The 19,646-nt window shown below is 54.0% G+C and overlaps 1 protein-coding gene across 6 annotated transcripts in view; it reads right to left on the bottom strand.

The window, feature by feature from the left end:
• The window catches only part of WNK1 (WNK lysine deficient protein kinase 1), a 63,372-nt gene extending 44,516 nt beyond the window's left edge, over positions 1–18,856 (bottom strand). For all 6 annotated transcript variants that reach the window (XM_073650324.1, XM_073650325.1, XM_073650326.1 and 3 more), the window contains exons 1-2: positions 18,103–18,856; positions 1,425–1,597 (exon numbers count right to left, since the gene is read on the bottom strand). In XM_073650324.1, coding sequence (XP_073506425.1) covers positions 1,425–1,597; positions 18,103–18,636 — 707 coding nt within the window. In that variant the 5' untranslated portion in view covers positions 18,637–18,856. The remainder of the gene's footprint in view (positions 1–1,424; positions 1,598–18,102) is intronic.
• Between the last annotated feature and the right edge of the window lie 790 nt (positions 18,857–19,646).

The raw sequence follows: 19,646 nt of genomic DNA, 5'->3' as shown, positions 1-19,646 counted from the left end.
GGGCTTGCTCCTGATGAGGTTGCGGATGGTCTCCTGTGGGATCTCCTCCCAGACCTGGACTAAAGCATCTGCCAACTCCTGGACAGTCTGTGGTGCAACGTGACGTTGGTGGATGGAGTGAGACATGATGCCCCAGATGTGCTCAATCGGATTCAGGTCTGGAGAACGGGCGGCCAGTCCATAGCTTCAATGCCTTCATCTTGCAGGAACTGCTGACACACTCCAGTCACATGAGGTCTGGCATTGTCCTGCATTAGGAGGAACCGAGGGCCAACCGCACCAGCATATGGTCTCACAAGGGGTCTGAGGATCTCATCTCGGTACCTAATGGCAGTCAGGCTTCTGGAGAGCACATGGAGGGCTGTGCGGCCCTCCAAAGAAATGCCACCCCACGCCATTACTGACCCACTGCCAAACCGGTCATGCTGAAGGATGTTGCAGGCAGCAGATCGCTCTCCGCGGCGTCTCCAGACTCTGTCACGTCTGTCACATGTGCTCAGTGTGAACCTGCTTTCATCTGTGAAGAGCACGGGGCGCCAGTGGTGACTTTGCCAATCCTGGTGTTCTGTGGCAAATGCCAAGCGTCCTGCACGGTGTTGGGCTGTGAGCACAACCCCCATCTGTGGACGTCGGGCCCTCATACCACCCTCATGGAGTCCGTTTATGCAGACACATGCACATTTGTGGCCTGCTGCAGGTCATTTTGCAGGGCTCTGGGAGTGCTCCTCCTATTCCTTCTTGCACAAAGGCGGAGGTAGCGGTCCTGCTGCTGGGTTGTTGCCCTCCTACGGCCCCCTCATCTGGTATCTGCTCCAGCCTCTGCACACTACGCTGACAGACACATCTACCCTTCTTGCCACAGCTCGCACTGATGTGCCATCATGGATGAACTGCACTACCTGAGCAACTTCTGTGGGTTGTACTGTAGACACCGCCTTATACTACTGTACCTCTAGGGCAGGGTTCCCCAACTCCAGTCCTCAAGGCCCACCAACAGGTCATGTTTTCAGGATTTCCTTAGTATTGCACAGGTGATGTAACTATTGCCTGTGCTGATGATGGAATTATCACCTGTGCAATACTAAGGAAATCCTGAAAACATGACCTGTTGGTGGGCCTTGAGGACTGGAGTTGGGGAACCCTGCTCTAGGGTACCTGCAGAACCGCTCCTTTATAGGGGGTATCTTGCTAATTGCCGATCATTTCTACCGGTTGTCTGTTCCATTTGCACAACAGCAGGAGAAATTGATTCACAATCAGTGTCGCTTCAAAACTGGACAGGTGGATGTCACAGAAGTGTGATTGACTTGGAGTTACATTGTGCTGTTTAAGTGTTCCCTTTATTTTTTTGAGCAGTGTATAATAATAATAAATATTTATTTTTTGCCTCCTGACCCTTTACTGGCGTCACGCCGGCGACTTACGTCTTCAGGGTCCCGGAGGTCATCAGCTCGGTCACCAGGACGATGAACTTCTTTCCTTTCAGGGTTGACTCCCAGGAATCGTAGAAGCGGACGATGTTGGGGTGCTGGAGGCCTTTCAGCATGCCCGCCTCCTCTTTGAAGCGCTGGCGTTCAGACTTGGACAGTTTACGGTCCTGCGAGGGTCAGAATAAAAAATAAAATTTAATTTCTGGGTGCAAAAACCCCATGATGGCCGCACTGTGCTCGCTCCAGGCCAGAGCAATCCATCTGCAGGATCACCTTGATCCCCGATCACTTCCTCCCCAGGCATCACTTGCAGTTCGCCCATTCCCACATCTCAGCCTGCGGTGACGACTGACAATCGCTTGTCCGAATTTGACCTTCTCCACATTTGTGTGTAATCGCTTTCCCTGGAGATTGGCTGCCACCGCCACCGCTAGCAGGACGGAAATAGCAGCCATTACACCTGGGTAATATATCAGCGGCAGCAGCGCTGAAGGACGTTTACTCAGATCCCACAGCGTTCTGCAGCCATCAAGCCCCAACCTGCCGGAGATATCTAGAAGGAAAATGCTGACCCAAATATGTAACTGAGGAGGGAAATGGGGAGCAGACGCCTAGTACTACCACCGATCTCTGTACGCAGCTCCTACGCAGCCCTATGCTTCTCCCTAACTTCAGACAAACATCCTTCTCGTTAACCCACCGGATACATCGATAGATGGCGCCCGACTGCCCCATTACATAACCGGCCACTGATGAGCGATTTGACTGGGAGGGGGGCTGTTTGTTGCAGGGTGCCTGCGTACACCAAGCAGCGCAAGAAAAACGGATATTAGGGGTAATTAGAAGTAATGCACAGAAATAGGAGAAGGGAAATTTGCCCTGTTCCCATAGATGTCCCCGAGGCTCGGCCGGATGTCGCAGCTCCGGCATCACAGGGTTTTGTCTTTACTGCGCGTTCTAGGAACAGAAGGTGGTTTATTTCTTGGAAACAGCAGACGTGTGCCCAAGAATCCCACCCCGGCCCGGGGGCATCCAGGGGTAATCAGAGATTGTGTGCCCCGACTATCCCACCCCAGGGGAATCCAGGGGGTGATCATAGAGAGATAGTGTGCCCTGCGCTGGTGGAGTGACGTAAAGCAGATGACTGCTGCAGTTCTTGGTTTGTGACGGCCTTGTTGTTCCTGTCACACCTCAGTCCTGATCGGCGGCGCCTGTCACACCTCAACGCTGAGCGGACGACCACAAAGGCGTCTGCAAACCAGAGCGAGGATGCACAGAGGAGCGCTGCTCTGCAGGGGGTTCACATCAGGATGAAGCAAGCACAGAAAGCCATGCTCCACCTGCAAACCACACACTCCAGGCACATACAGAGCCGCAATCACAGTTCTGCTGACGCTTCCATACATCTACAGCGTCTGCTGCGGGAACGGCGAGCGGTGACTGCAGGGAAAAGTATCTGTAAAGCTGCTCTGCAGCAGGTGAGGCGGTGACTGTGCCCCACTTCTGTCTGCCCGGGGGGGCACGCGGGCCGCCATTGTGGCGTATCTACAGGGCTCCTCCGTCCTGCGTAGCTCCCAGGTCACCGCACCAGTTACAGAGCCCAGTAAGCCTGAAATACCAGTCAGACAGACTGCGAGCGGCCGCCGGCGGTATGGACGTATGCAGGCCGGTAATCAGACTAGAAGAAAACTGCAGCTGCTAAATGAAGGGCATTTATAAGCCTCAGGAACCGCAGTCCGCGACAAACCGCCCGGCAGCCACTGCGGCTATGGCAAAGTGTAACAAAAATTACAATGTTTAATAGAAAACAAAACACTAAAGTATAAAAATAAAGTAAAAAATTCCCCAAAAAAAATAAATGGAAAAGTCAAAACTCGAAAAAATAAATAAAATTCAAATTTTTTAAAAAAAAAAAAGTACAAATAAAAATATGCTAAAAAAAAAAAACGCACAAAACTAAATCCGTATAAATAAGCGCACGCATCGCCCGTTTGGACGCATCTATTCTTACGCCGTCCGTGAGTGTATTTTTTATTACCGCGGTGTACTGACGGACCCCCGGCCGGGATGTCCCATTAACCCCGTGCAGGATCCGCCGTGTGTCACTGCAGGATGTGACCGAGCTTCCTGCCGGCTGCGCTGCAGAAACAATTCATCAAAATATGTTTTATCACAATTTTTTTCTTGGTGGGGCGAGGGGGGGTCCTCATCACATGATATCGGCCCCTCTGTGCCGTCGTGCTCAGGGAGTGTTAGTCCGGCTGCTCCTCTCCAGCCCGTGGCCGGCGGCCAGCACATGCCATTGTGTGCAGCCCCATGTATGCCGGACATCCTGACGTTACACAACCCTCCGACCGCGGCGGCCATATAAATACATCAATAGGAGCTGCTGACGCCCGCCCTCGCTGCACAGGGGGGGCGCAACTGTTTATATATCTGGGCAGGTGCTTCATAATCCGGAGACTCGGGGGGAGATCACAACTCTGGATCTGGATCAACCCTCTGAGCTTACGGTTATACCTAACCCCGCAATACCCAGCTAAAGGACGTCAGATGACCGGGGGGCACCGATGGACAGAAGTGGCCTCCGCCTGGCTTCAGGGGGCGCCGTGGTGTATAATAAATGTCCGCTGCGAGACTAATGTACAGAACTGGTGGGAAATAATGGCTGCACATTCCCGGGATAACAGGAGGCCACAGACGAGCCTCGGCCGAACCCCTGCTCGGAGGCGGGCGGACAATCGCCTGTTTACAGGAGCTCGAACATTCTGGGTGATCAACGCTGGGAAAACAAGCGGCTAGGGGGATTAACCCCAAAAATATCAGAACGTGACCCTCTGGAGTAAACAAGGCCCCATTAAAGGGAACCTCCAAACATTACCCTATTATACAGGTGACCACCAACGTGACCCCGATCGCCCGATGCAGACACAGAAGTGCGCCCCCTCCCAGGAAGCAGGGCCGACCGGTCACAGGGGGTGTGAAACCTCCGCCATGAGGTGTTTTTGAGGAATTTATGAAGACGGGGATGAGATCTGTGACCGCGGGACTAGAACAATTGTCGGAGGTTATAGGGATTAGCGGGGGGATTACTGGAAACTGATCCGTTACTCACCGGCCTCGGGAACAATGGATCACCAAACCTCAGTAATCCCGAAAGCTTCACGGTAAAAGTGGCCGCGCGTCCGGGGTCCTGACGTGGAGGGATCATTCTTTTTCTTTGGGGGGGGGGGAGTTTACTACAGCTCCGCTGGGGGATCTGAAACTCCATAATCCGGCAGTGATCTCATCATCCGCAGTGATTACAGGATCAACCAGATGCACAGAAGACACAATGAGCGGGAACGTGTGTCAATCACGAGAGCGATGCTGCAGGGTAAAGCATGGCGCTAAATTGTCAGACATCCATCCAGGCGCAGTTTGAGAATCTCCGACCTTGTGATGAGCCGGATGAAATTGCAAGAGATTGAAAAAAATATATATATAACCAAATTTAGACGCAGCTTCATCACCCGTCAGTAATAACCACATCCGCCCCAAGAAAAGGCAACGCGAATGTGCGACTTCCTGCAGGATCCCGACAATGGGGCTTCCTGTTCTGCAGAGCAGGACGTACGCTGCGCGCAGGGAAAATACCGTCCTCCCGAGACACTGCACATCATACAGGGGTGCCGCGCCGAAACCATGCAATACTCCATTTCTCCTGCGGAGGCGCTGCAGGGAAACTGAACACTTCCTGCCGGGGACTCATCGTCTCACCATTGGGGACCAGTCATTAGCTTATAACTGGGGACCTATAGAAGTGCGGACCGCTGCCTGGCGAGCGGCTGGGTGTGCTGGGATGCTGGGGGTTGTAGTCCGCTCGCTCCGGATTGTGAAGCGCGTCAGAAGCAGAAACTCCTAATCATAAAAAAAGTCAAAACTTCACTTTTTACCGACTTCTGCTTGGAAATGACAAACTTTCTTCACTTTTACTTCCTCTTACTTTGGGCCCACGCTGCACTTTTTTCTGGTCCTCCGCTCACAATGATGCTTAAAGGGGCGCTACTCCGGGTGTCTAGTGCTCCCCGTTATCAGCCACCAAGGTCAGGGGCACAGATGCCATGACATGATTTTGCAGACAGTTCCCCTCCCCCCACTGAAAAATCCCAATCACGTTTTTATAATTTTTCTAAGGGGTCAGAGAGGTGAAATTCCTCCAATATCCAGATGTAATGGGATATCAGCAGTGACGGGCAGTGACCCCTGATTATACCGGCTGAGATCAGCTGAGGGAGAATGATGGGGGCGATGAACATTTAGCCCTCGTCCTGGGGGAAGGGCACCACTGCTGTACCACAAGGGTGCCCAGGCCTCGAAAAATGTGCCCCAGAGGCTCGGCCCAGCGCCTCCCCCACCTAAGGGCTCTGGTACCACGAGGAAGTTATATGAGGGGTTAACTCTAACTCCCTGTTCCCGGGCAGCAGGGGGGGTCAGCGCAGGGAGCAGCGTGCCCCCCCCCCCTCGGGCAGCAGGGGGTCAGCGCAGGGAGCAGCGTGCCCCCCCCCCCTCGGGCAGCAGGGGGTCAGCGCAGGGAGCAGCGTAACCCCCCCCCCCCCCCCTCGGGCAGCAGGGGGTCAGCGCAGGGAGCAGCGTGCCCCCCCAGCGGCAGGGGGTCAGTGCAGGGAGCAGCGTGCCCCCCCCCCCCAGCGGCAGGGGGTCAGTGCAGGGAGCAGCGTGCCCCCCCCCCCCAGCGGCAGGGGGTCAGTGCAGGGAGCAGCGTGCCCCCCCCCCCAGCGGCAGGGGGTCAGTGCAGGGAGCAGCGTGCCCCCCCCCCCAGCGGCAGGGGGTCAGTGCAGGGAGCAGCGTGCCCCCCCCCCCAGCGGCAGGGGGTCAGTGCAGGGAGCAGCGTGCCCCCCCAGCGGCAGGGGGGGGGGGGTCAGTGCAGGGAGCAGAGGCTTTTACCAGTGGGATCATAAAAGCTTGTATGTTTCTAGAAGGAATCCTCCATCACGCTCTGGCTAATCTCATCCATTAGGGCCAAGCGGCACGTGAGCGGCGACGGCCGGACCCGGATTATGCGCACGCATGCCGTAATCTGCTCAGTGTACACAGGCCCTATATAGCGGGACGCGCCTTATCCTGTAGGAGGGGAACACTATAACCCCTGAGGAATCGCCCGTCCCAGATTTCACATGGGACAACTCACCCCTAGAGAAAGGGCCCCACAGAAGGTGAAGCTGGGGACCCCGCTGCTTGTGACCCCATGTAAGTAAAGCCATGCAGGATTAACCCCACCCCTGCTGATCTGAGAGTCACTGTGCGATGCTATGTCAGGGGTCCAGGCCAAGGCGCTCTGCTGGCGGACCCCCCGTCCAGCCTCGCTGATGCTTTTACTACGCACTTTCCTCCCGCGTGAGGTCACCACATGTGTTCACAATTCAGCCGAGCCCCCGGGGATCCCCACTAATCCATCAAAGGACCCCCCCAACACCTTTCTGAGAATCCCACAAGGGCAAGGAGGGGACTGCAGAGCACAAGCCCGGTCAGTACACCCCCTGCTCCTGTCACATCCAGAGCTGCACTCATAATTCTACAGGTCCAACTTGCCGTGATGGACGCACAACCCCAAACTGCTTGTCCGAGACCCCACAAGGCCTGTGCTGGGGCTCATTCACACATCATAGCCATGTGACTGCAGCTTTGGAAGCGATTGAAGCGTAAGGAATCCGAATGCAGCTTTGGAAGCGAATGGAGCATAAGGAACTAGAATGCAGCTTTGAAAGCAACTGGAGCATAAAGGAACTAGAATGTAGAATGCAGCTTTGGAAGCTACTGGAGCATAAGGAACCAGGATGCAGCTTTGGAAGCAACTGGAGCATAAGGAACCAGGATGGAGAATGCAGCTTTGAAAGCGACTGGAGCATAAGGAACCAGGATGGAGAATGCTGCTTTGGAAGCGACTGGAGCATAAGGAACTAGAACGTAGAATGCAGCTTTGAAAGCAACTGGAGCATAAAGGAACTAGAATGTAGAATGCAGCTTTGAAAGCAACTGGAGTATAAGGAACCAGGATGGAGAATGCTGCTTTGGAAGCGATTGGAGCATAAGGAACCAGGATGGAGAATGCTGCTTTGGAAGCGACTGGAGCATAAGGAACCAGGATGGAGAATGCAGCTTAGAAAGCGACTGGCGCATAAGGAACCAGGATGGAGAATGCAGCTTTGAAAGCGACTGGAGCATAAGGAACCAGGATGGAGAATGCAGCTTAGAAAGCGACTGGAGCATAAGGAACCAGGATGGAGAATGCAGCTTAGAAAGCGACTGGAGCATAAGGAACCAGGATGGAGAATGCACCTTTGGAAGAAACTGGAGAGTAAGCAATCAGAATGGAGAATGCAGCTTTGGATGCGACTGGAGCATAAGGAACCAAAATTGTGATTGCAGTTTTGGAAGTGATTGAAGTACAGGACATGACGACAGTCAATATCAGCACTAGATAAAGTAAACCATAAGTAATTGTGTTGAGGATATGGTCCATCTGTGACAACACTACAACCGCCAACATGACTGCACACTAGGAGTTGTAGTTTCACCACCGGCTGGAGACAAGTAACAAGTGCGGACACGACCTAGGAATCTGCCCCAGAAAATGTCATTAGTTCTTGACCTTCATCCATCAACACAACAGGTAAGACCCCCATCATCTCTGACACACAGACGCAGCCCATTGCCCACCGTGGACTCTCATTCCGCAGGACGGTTGGGGGAGGGGATGACGACTAATTGTATGAAGCTGGTTATACTGCGCAGCATTAACCCCGACCCACTGCACCAGATCTGCAGCCACAGGATGAGCAGAGGCCGCCGTGTCCTGCACATCTCTGCTAAACCACAAGGCCAGAAATGTAAGGGGAGCATCTGCAATAATATGGGGTATTCCCCTTTAAGAATCTGCCGTTTACAGCAGTCTGTGTTCTGTGAATGGGTAAGGAGAGCGTCAGGAGGGTGCAGAAAAAGCTGAAAGAAAACCCCAAACGCTACAAAATCTAAAGCGAGGAGCTTATAAAAAGGGAGCTGGAGCGGTATAAGGGGCTGAGTAATGCGAACATGTCACACAGTAGTTGTCATTGGGGCCTGAAATGGCTGATAACAGGGAGAAATAGGTTGTAAGTGATAACAGAGAGCAATGAAAAGGCAAAGCATTAAAGGTGCGTTGTCCCTTTAAGAGGAGCAGAAAGCCGATCTGTCCTGCATTAAACCCGCTGCACACGACTCGCTGACTTTCTTCTTCTCATTTTGTGGAGGAGTTTTATCCGCAGTAATTCCTCTGATCGGGGTTAATCCCGTCTATGGGGGGGTCGCAGTGACCAAACAAGGGGAAGAACAGGGGGATCTGCGACTACCACTCCCAGCATTGCCCTCCGCCATCAGTCCCTCTGTGGGTGGGTACCTGGCCCACACGGATTCCCACAGCTCCAGTCTCTACAATTCCTTCCCTCCTGGACTGTTTGCTACAATGTATCAGCGCAGGTAGAATCCATCAGGTAGTGGATTGTTCAGACCGGATACAACTGTACAAAACCCTCAGCTGCCAGCAGTGCTGGGTCTGTGCAATCACTGACAGCAGAGGCTGAGCCGCAGAACGTCACATCAAACAATAATTAAACTGGAAATGACACAATGTTTCCAACTCCAGTGCCATCCAGAGCTGCACTCACAATTCTGCTGGCCAACAGCAAGATAACGCAATGCACTTAGGAAGCGCTCAGCGTTCCACTTTCTTCACTATATTGTGCCCGGTGTAAACTGCATCTCCAATGACCCAGACCCTGAACCAGCAGGACTTGCGAGGTCTGGAGTCCAGAAGTCGTCCGGCCAACACTCGTACACGGGCACAGAACATCTGCAAACTGCAGCGCTCCGGTACAGCCCAGAGCTCCTGACCGCAGCACTGTCCTCTGTTGCTGGATCTCCACTGTTTGCAGATCCTTACTGCAAATAAGATGAAGGTTCGAGGCCATTAATAAAAGTTTCTCCTCCGCTCCCAGAGGGAGTGAAGTGTCCCCAGAACAGAGACATCTGGCAGCGACAACGGAAACCACAAACAGAGGATCCTACACTAAACCTCACGAAATCTTCCCCCAAGAGCGACAGCGTCAGCCAGAGCGAGGCCTGCAGTTATAGGGTCATACACAACATTCCGGGTCACTGAGGGGCTGATAACAGGGGAAAATAGCACAAAGCACAGTAGCCACACTATACATTACATATCCTGTATTACACCCCAGAACAGCATTCACTATTCTGCTGGTGCAGTCACTGTGTACATACATTACTGATCCTGAGTTACACCCTGTATTATACCCCAGAGCTGTACTCACTATTCTGCTGGTGCAGTCACTGTGTACATACATTACATTACTGATCCTGAGTTACACCCTGTATTATACTCCAGAGCTGCACTCACTATTCTGCTGGTGCAGTCACTGTGTACATACATTACTGATCCTGAGTTACACCCTGTATTATACCCCAGAACTGCATTCACTATTCTGCTGGTGCAGTCACTGTGTACATACATTACATTACTGATCCTGAGTTATATCCTGTATTATACTCCAGAGCTGCACTCACTATTCTGCTGGTGCAGTCACTGTGTACATACATTACTGATCCTGAGTTATATCCTGTATTATACTCCAGAGCTGCACTCACTATTCTGCTGGTGCAGTCACTGTGTACATACATTACTGATCCTGAGTTACATCCTGTATTATACTCCAGAGCTGCACTCACTATTCTGGTGCAGTCACTGTGTACATACATTACATTACTGATCCGGAGTTACCTCCTGTATAATACTCCAGAGCTGTGCTCACTATGTATATACATTACTTATCCAGTATTATACTCCAGAGCAGCGCTCACTCTTCCTGCACGGATGATTTAGCAGATTATTCTGGCCCCTGTCCTAGATGAAATACCACATCTGTGATCTGATGAGTCTCAGATTCTCGCACCCACGTGAGAAAGAGAAAAATACAGAAAGTTTCGGGTTTGGTCCTCGCTCGCCGAGCGCCACATTCTACACCGATCATTTACATTCCGACACGCGAGCGGGGCAGGAAAGAAGCCGCTGCCCGCTCCTGTGTCCATCCGACCGCTCCGCTCATCTGCGACTTACAGCAGCCGCACGTGGAGACCTGCAGAGCGGAAATCCTCAGGATTTACAGAAACATACAGAAAGGTAAAGGAGCTTAACCCACACTGTGCTGGAGGGAACACTACAACTACAGATATGGGTGATCTGGGGATCCATGCGGCAGCTCGCCAGATCCTGCCCCGTCCTACTCCAGTGCTTTACACTGCAGCTTTGCTCCAATAGGGCAGAATTATGTCCAGTAACTGCAGTTCAGCTGACTTGTCCCCGGGAGACAGGATGGAGGATCTGCTCTGTGGGTCGTCCTCGGTGCTGCGCCCGCCGGTGAGGCCGCACGTGCTCACCTTTATTCCTCTGGTGTTTCGTTACTATAACGATATGTGAGTCAGCGGCTAATCACCGAGCTCCTGGTTAACCCCTGGCAGTGCCCTCCGCCTGGCACCAGCTGTACAACACACATCTACTGAACGAGGCCAAAGGGAGCGCAGCTCCGAGGCTGCTCTCGCCAAACTTCTGCATCTACGTAACAAGCAATAAGCCAATGACTGAGCGAGAAACTTCCTCACCACTGCCAGACATATGCTCATGGTACATAACCTGCCCCAGGAACCCCCAACCCATCAGGGACCCCGAGGAAGTGTCCCATCAGTGCATCATTGAAGTCCCTGAAAATTCTTAATGTTCTCAATCCCAAGAGCTCTGTTTGCTGCCAATCCGGGGAGGCGAAACGCACAGCCGGGGGTGGAAAGGGTGACAACAAGCAGAGCTTTTCATTTCAGCACCAGTACACAGCTGCGGCCTTTCCCCCGTGCCCCGCTGCTGAGGTGCTGCTACAGTGTGAGGGTTCAGTCAGATCACAGTCTGCAGTCACAGAAGGTGGCGGAGTGTCAAAATCCCAAAGGTGCTGGAAACTGGTGAGAAATTTAGGGGAAATTATCAAGCTGGATTCACAAATACCGCTGGCCATTTGGTGGCCAAATAGTTCACTAAATCCAATGTCAGAGCCGCAGTGAAGAATGAGGAAACGAATAACGGCAGCAGCGCAGGGTAATAATACAGGAGCCGGCGTCTGAGGCAGGACACTACCCATTACTGGAAACAGTCAGCAGGCTGGTAGTCGTACCCTTCCCATACAAATATCAATGACTGGGCACCAAGGCTGCGTGCCCACTATGCGTTTTTCAAGCGTTTTTGTCGTGGAATTTCCACAGCGAAAACGCTTAAAAACACTTGGTAATCTGTCCCCTATGGTCCCCAATGATAATCCGCATGTGCTATGCACATGCTGCGGAAATTTTTATCCCTGCGGAAAAATCCGCAGCATGTCCATTAATTTTGCGGACACAGCGTAATCGCCCGCATTGACTTGCATTGGACCGCGTGACATCCGCATCACTGCATCTGCACATGCGGATATCACACTGTTCAATGTGCGGATGGTACCCGGGTCTGGAGGAGAAACTTCCGATGTCCTCCCGGTGTTTTCTTCCCTCCGTCTGGTCTGCTGTATGGGTAGCGGTGTTGTGAAGGACCTGCCATGAAGTCATTGAGTCAGATGACCTGTCACATGACTCAATGACGTCACCGCAGGTCCTTCACACCATCGCGAGCCGCCCAAGACAGCGGACGCAGTGGAGAAAACACCGGGAGGACATCGGAAGGTAAGTATAATCTTTATTTTTTACCATTCTTATTCTTTTCTTTTTTTTAACTAACTTGCTCAAACTACTATAAAGCCATGCCGGTTGCATGGATTTATATAGTGTGAACAAGTTGTCAAGCACTTTTCCAAGCGATGCTAAAAATCGCTTGGAAAAGCGCTTGATAACCCGCATGCAGAAATGCATGAAAAAACGCTTGACAAACGCTTCTACCTGGCGGGAAAAAAGCATGTAAAATCCACATGTACAATCCGCATGCGTTTTTCCTGCCAGGGAGAAGCGGAAAAAATATGCAGCATTTCTGCATCGTGGGCACATAGCCTTAGTGCACAATCCCCGCCGCTCACGACCACCGGAGCAGGCGTTTGCAGGTTGCTTTTTGCTGGCTGCGGGTTCTGCAGCAGCCGGGGCCGCCATGTTTCCTTTCTCCCATGAGGCAATGTGGGTACAGTGCGGGTTGACAAGCCTGTGCATGCTACGGCTCCTCTGCTCTGCTACACCGCGCTTTCCCAGGCGACCTGGATTCCTGAGGAAATGTATCATGCGTGTGTCACGTTTGTTTGATGAGGGAGATGCACATTCCTCTCCAGAGGAGTTTTCGTGTTACCTCCTTCTCCTCCTGCTGACTGCACCGTGACCCTCAGTAACTACTCTGCGCAATGTGGGGGAAAGCGCTCAAATAGCAACTCGCTGAGAACGTATGAACAACCAGCGCCTAGTCACAAGCCTGTGTCCACCGGATACAATCAGCGACCCGGTCTGTAATTATAGAGGGAGTTAAAAAGTAGTCGGCCCCGGGTGCAGGGTTGTCAGGGACCCCCTATATGTATATTGCTGATGATCCGTCCTCGCTGACTTCATCAATGGTTATTGCATAGCTCTGGTGGAGGAGAGGACGGCCGGGCGGGGGGGTGCAGGGACCCCCTATATGTATATGGCTGATGATCCGTCCACGCTGACTACATCATTGGTCACTGCATAACTCCGGTGGAGGAGCGGCCGCCAGGCGGTGGGTGCAGGGCCCCCCTATATGTATATGGCTGATGATCCGTCCTCGCTGACTACATCACTGGTTATTGCATAGCTCCGATGTAGGAGCGGCCGCCAGGCGGTGGGTGCAGGGACCCCCTATATGTATATGGCTGATGATCCGTCCTCGCTGACTTCATCAACGGTTACTGCATAGCTCTGATGGAGGAGTGGCCGCCAAGCGGTGGGTGCAGGGACCCCCTATATGTATATGGCTGATGATCAGTCCTCGCTGACTACATCATTGGTCATTGCATAGCTCCGGTGGAGGAGCGGCCGGCCGGGCGGTGGGTGCAGGGACCCCCTATATGTATATGGCTGATGATCCGTCCTCGTTGACTACATCATTGGTTACTGCATAGCTCTGGCGGACGAGCGGCCGCCAGGCGGTGGGTGCAGGGACCCCCTATATGTATATGGCTGATGATCCGTCCTCGCTGACTACATCATTGGTTATTGCATAGCACTGGTGGAGGAGCGGCCGGCTGGGAGCAGGGGCCCCTGGGGCCTCTCCTAATGTTCCAATGTTCTCTGTCCACCAGTAATAAAGGGCGATTAAGGCTTTTATAAATCATCCTAACGGCGACATAAAGAGGAGAAATGAGGAAGTCGTAGATACAGATCTGAAAGAGTAAAAGGTTTATGGAGCGAGGAAAGGTCTCCGCTCACCTGAGCGGCACGAGGGGGTGACAGCTACGAGACAGGTACGATATCGCCGCAGGAGACCCCAGGTACAGAGGTACTGCCAAATACACAGAGAGCGAGCGCCCCTATAAGACCGGGCACTGAAGCCGTAATGGTAGTCACCCAGCTTTCCGACAAGAAGGCATGTGAAGACGGCCGGCAATGCCGCACAAAGCCCATCTGTCTGGAGATCGGTCACGCGGAGGGCAGAGCATCTATTACCTGCGCGCAGGAAGCAGCGATTATCCCGAGCACACGGATCAGACAGTCTGCTCATTGTCAGGGAGGCGGCACACAGGAAAAACACCATGTCCTGGCATCCGATGCCCAAAGGAAGAGGAGGAAATCTCCGGCATTGTCCTCGGGGGTCACCGATCTATTATGTGACCCCATGGGATTAGTCGTCACTTGGCCGAACTCCTCGGGATTCGGGGATTCCCTTGGCCCGTGTCTACAATGCGGCCACTGATGCCGGAGAAGGTGATCGTCCAGATTATCCCTGACATGTAAACAGCGGCCTCATCCAAACCCGACAACATCTCTGCTGTGTGTCAGTGACTGTAAACACGGCCCAACAATGCCAGTCACAGCTGAGGGTTTGCTGCAGTTCTGCACTGCGCTGATGCTCGGATGTCAGCCCCATGTACAGGCGACAACACAGAAGCATCAGGTCTGTGCAGGTCATCACAGAACCAGCGCGCGCTGCTCTGCTGTACGATAAAGCGGAGCAGCCGCAGCGTCGTCACCGAGCAGAAGTGCTGAGGCTACAAATCTGCGACCACAAGAGGAAGACGGCACGGAACAGCCCCAAGGCACGACCGCCCACAGAGGCCGACTGTCACAGGACTGAAAGGCAATGCAGAGTACAAGCAGATAAATCAGATGCTGGGAGTTGTAGTCTCATAACAGATCCAAAGTTGCATTGTGTATTATACTCCAGAGCTGCACTCACTGTTCTGCTGATGCAGTCACTGTGTACATACATTACTGATCCTGAGTTACATCCTATATTATACTCCAGAGCTGCACTCACTATTCTGCTGGTGCAGTCACTGTGTATATACATTACATTACTGATCCTGAGTTACATCCTGTATTATACTCCAGAGCTGCACTCACTATTCTGCTGGTGCAGTCACTGTGTACATACATTACATTACTGATCTTGAGTTACCTCCTGTATTATACTCCAGAGCTGCACTCACTATTCTGATGTCTGGAGATGATTTGGCACTCTCACAGTTAAGCTGCGGTGGCTCTTACTATAGAATATCACTTTCTAGGAATCAGTGGGGGGGCCGGATATATTTAGCTCTCTGAGGGCCAGAAGCCGAGTGGCTTGTGCTGTCCATGGAGCAGAATTATGTGTCCCCCCCATACTTGAGGCGGCCCGTATGGGAGAAGTGATCTCATCCTGACCAAGAGGTCACCAAACACAGTGCGGCCAGAGACACAAAGCAGCGGCCGGAGCAGACAGCATGTGCCCAGCGGAGGACATGGCCGCACCCAGCGGAGGAACTGCGACGGGGAACAATTACCATAAAAAAAGAAAAATATAGAATATTCATCATAATCGAGCAACGGGACGATAAAGAGTAATAAATGCGTGTTATTCAATAACTGCTCCATTCACTGACAACAAGCAGAGATCTTCTGTAACTGTAAGCAAACGATGGTAACTCTGCAGACAGCACAGAACGGCTGCCCCACCACGCTTTTTTTTTTTACGGCTTCTTGTCTGATCTTTGGGAATATTTCACCGCAGACCTAAATGTCCGTTCACAGTGCGCAGCAGAGTAAGAATGTGAGAAATGTGCTGCAGCGGCCGGCGTACAATGGGGCGGCATTGTACCACCCGGGCCGCGCCGCACACGAGACACAGATATCACTGCCCAGTGCGGGCGATACAAAGCGCCAGTCAATGCGCCCTTAGCCGTCATTTTCAATATCACGGATTGCTGTCAGCTAAAGAAAAAATAAAATAAGTCAGATGCACGACATAAAAAAGCCCTCCCCTGGTTCACCACGTGCGGCGCCGCTCATCACAGTCCGAGATGAGCTCTGCATCCATCACCACGGTCCGCACCGTCGCCATGTTTTTCCATTGTGTGCCGCGTGTTGTGGAAAACTGTGCTGCCTCTGGAGGAGAGCGATGATGGAAAGAGTCCGTGCCAAGCGCCCTGAAGGAGCAGAGGCCGGGAGCGGACGGGCGTCGGACGCGTCTCTAGAGGACTGGAAACTGTGAGAATCAACGCCGAGTCCTATAGGGAAACGGAGCGTTCACTGCACCGAGCGCCGCTGACCTCACAGCGCAAAGCTGCTATGCCAGAGATAAGCGGCCTGATAACAGGGAACAATAGATTGGTTACAGACTTACTGTCTCTTTAAGAGGTCTCGCTACGAGGAGGCACCTCAAGCGCTGGGTGACCACCGGCTGTAAGAAATACCTGTTACCTAAGCATGATGCCAACTGCTGGCAGTGAACAGGTTAAGTGCATAGTCTGGAGCTCCGCCAGCCAGGTGAGCAGCAGTCGCCGGCCCTTTAATTGGTGCCCGGTCAGAGCAGCGGGTGATCGCGTCGTGCAATCAGCATAATTACAACCTGCTCTATAATTAGCTGCAGATGAGCTGTGCCAGGCTGTGCCCTCACCACCGCGTCTCCAGGACAGGTATGTGCCACGCTCAGAGCTGCAAAGACATTAGTCACCGGAAGTGGCAGAGCTTCAGTCTAATTTATGGATGTTGAGGGTGGTGATACCCAGCGAGACCATCACCCTGCACCACTCTGCCCCCCTGGTGGTATCTGCCTGCAGAGACTTTCCCAGGAGCAGTGCGTTCCTCCTCTAGGGCACTACTACTACCTCATCATCCTCTCCAGGGATCTTCACTTTAATAATGTGGAAACTCGAAAGCCGAGAAACTGACCCCAAGCGAAAGAGGCCACGATCAGTCACCAGGCGAGGCTGCAACCTGTGCGCTCAGCGGATTAGACACTACAACTCCCAGCATGCCACAAGTTATACAGGAGGGTCAGACTGTAGTGATCTGCACAACCACCACTCCGCAAGCGAGTAAAGCTCTGCTCACCCAGACCCTGACTCACAGGACCCTCCCTCCATACGCCGGCCTCCCTCCCGTCAACTCCAGCCGCAGACGCCGGCCTCCCTCCCGTCAACTCCAGCCGCAGACGCCGGCCTCCCTCCCGTCAACTCCAGCCGCAGACGCCGGCCTCCCTCCCGTCAACTCCAGCCGCAGACGCCGGCCTCCCTCCCGTCAACTCCAGCCGCAGACGCCGGCCTCCCTCCCGTCAACTCCAGCCGCAGACGCCGGCCTCCCTCCCGTCAACTCCAGCCGCAGACGCCGGCCTCCCTCCCGTCAACTCCAGCCGCAGACGCCGGCCTCCCTCCCGTCAACTCCAGCCGCAGACGCCGGCCTCCCTCCCGTCAACTCCAGCCGCAGACGCCGGCCTCCCTCCCGTCAACTCCAGCCGCAGACGCCGGCCTCCCTCCCGTCAACTCCAGCCGCAGACGCCGGCCTCCCTCCCGTCAACTCCAGCCGCAGACGCCGGCCTCCCTCCCGTCAACTCCAGCCGCAGACGCCGGCCTCCATCCAGTCATCACCAAAGTAAAAGCTCCAGTTATAAAAGGTCACAAGGAACCACATCCAGTTTATAGTGTAAATCCGACTCCACTACCAGGGTCCTCATCACCTGCAGCCCCTCTCTCCAGACTCTGAGGCCCCCCCCTAACTTATCTCCCCAAACGCTCCATGACCCCCAGACCCTCTCCCTTGGCCCTGTGGCCTGCAGCACCTCTACCCTGGCCCCGACACTCATCACCCCTAGCTGCTGTCTGACCCTGTGGCCACTGTCTTCTCTTCCCAGCCCTATGGCCCCCCGTCACCTCTCTCCGGGCCCTGCTTTCCTGCAGACCCACTCTCCAGCCCCCCAACTCCACCCTGGCCCTAGCCCTGGGGCCCTTCCAGACCCTCTCTGTGGGCCCCTGTCTCCCTCCGGCCCTGTGACCTCTCACTAGCCTTGTGGCCCCCAGTCACCTGCAGGCCCGCCTCTCAGGCCCTGTCTTCCAGCCCCACTCACCTGCAGACCCTCTCGCCGACCCCAGCCATCCACCCCCCCTGGCCCTGTGGCCCCTCTCACCTGCAGCTCGCACCAGGCCACCTCCACCGTGGTCTCCGTGTCCAGCCCTTTATAAACCGTCTTGAACGATCCTCTCCCGATCTCGATGTCGAACTTGAGGAATCGTCCGTCCGGAGAGAAGCCGACCGCCTTGGTCTCCAGCTCCTCGTTGTCGTCCTGGGCCCTCTCCTCGGGCAGGGAGCGCGGCAGCCGGGAGTCCGGGGCCTCGGCGGGAGCGGGCGGCGGGGCTGCGGCCTCCGCGGTGTCCGGGCCGCTCTCCTCCTCCTCCTCGGGCCGGGAGAGCGCGGGCACGGCCGGGAGGCAGAGCACGGACTCGGGCGGGGAGATGCACTGGTTGGACGGCAGCTCCAGGGCTGTGGCGTTGGAGTCGCAGATGACGCTGCGGCGGAAGAAGCGGTGCTCGGCCTTGTCCTTGTCCATGGTGTGCCGGCGGCGGCGGAACTCCTCGGGCCTCCCGTCAGCCTCCTCCCTGGGGGCCGCCAGCGACGTATCCGAGCTGGAGCCATTAGAAGGCCGCGGCGGGGCGAGGGACATGGTCGTGTCCGGTGCGGAGCGCAGGCTGTGGTCTCAGCGGAGCCGGGGGTCGGGGCCCTGGGCGGGCAGCGGGCTGTGAGTCGGCTCCCACGGCCGGAGCTCACAGGCCATGCTGAGACGCGGACATGAGAGGAGGAGGCCGCTCTCTGACAGGAAGAAGCTCTCCCCTCACACTCCACAGCCTAATGGCGCTCAGCGGCGCGGCGCCGACACACAGCGAGCGCCGGACACGCCTCTCACAGACCAGACACGCCCACTAACAAACGCAACCCCGCCCACCACATGTAACAGACCCGACACGCCTTCGGTTTCAGACTGTAACCGCTGAGGACGAGGACAACGCCCATTGTTTGGTTTTGGTCCTCATCGACCACGCCCAAACACGTAGTCACGCCCAAAACAATGTACGCATGCGAGTTAACTCTCCCTTGCCCAAGGGGGAAATGACGTCACTGCAGTCCCCAGGGCGTGATGGGAAATGTAGTCTTTGAAATGATTTTGAGGCCTACTGGGTTTTGAACTAAAAGGGCGGTTCTATGTGCGGGTGTCCCCATAAGATGGTTACTCAACAGCTCAGTGATGATGAGTCATGTGTGAGCAATGCAGAGCTGCCAGAGCAGGGTGTTACAATGACAAAATGCAACATGCAGGGAGAACACGTGACCGCAGAGTGCAAAATCCCAGATCTTCTACACTGCTCAGGGGACATGCAGAAATAATACCGCCCTGCTGTGCACAGATAATACTATTACCATACATCACACATATAAATAATGCCGCCATACTGTGCACATAAATAATATAACCATACATTACACATTGTGCCATACTGTGCACAGATAAATAATCCACTGTCTATTAACCATATAAATTCTGCTGTTCCAAAGACATACGGATTGGGAAAGTAGATTGTGAGCCCCAATGGGGACAGCGACGATGATCTCTGTAAAGCGCTGTGGAATTAATGGCGCTATATAACTGAGTAAAATAAATGCTGTGCACAGAAAAAG

Source organism: Phyllobates terribilis, unplaced genomic scaffold, assembly GCF_046119375.1.
Source record: "Phyllobates terribilis strain yellow unplaced genomic scaffold, ASM4611937v1 Scaffold_10__3_contigs__length_209671492, whole genome shotgun sequence".
Lineage (NCBI taxonomy): Eukaryota > Metazoa > Chordata > Amphibia > Anura > Dendrobatidae > Phyllobates > Phyllobates terribilis.
This window is presented reverse-complemented; position numbering and strand designations above follow the sequence as displayed.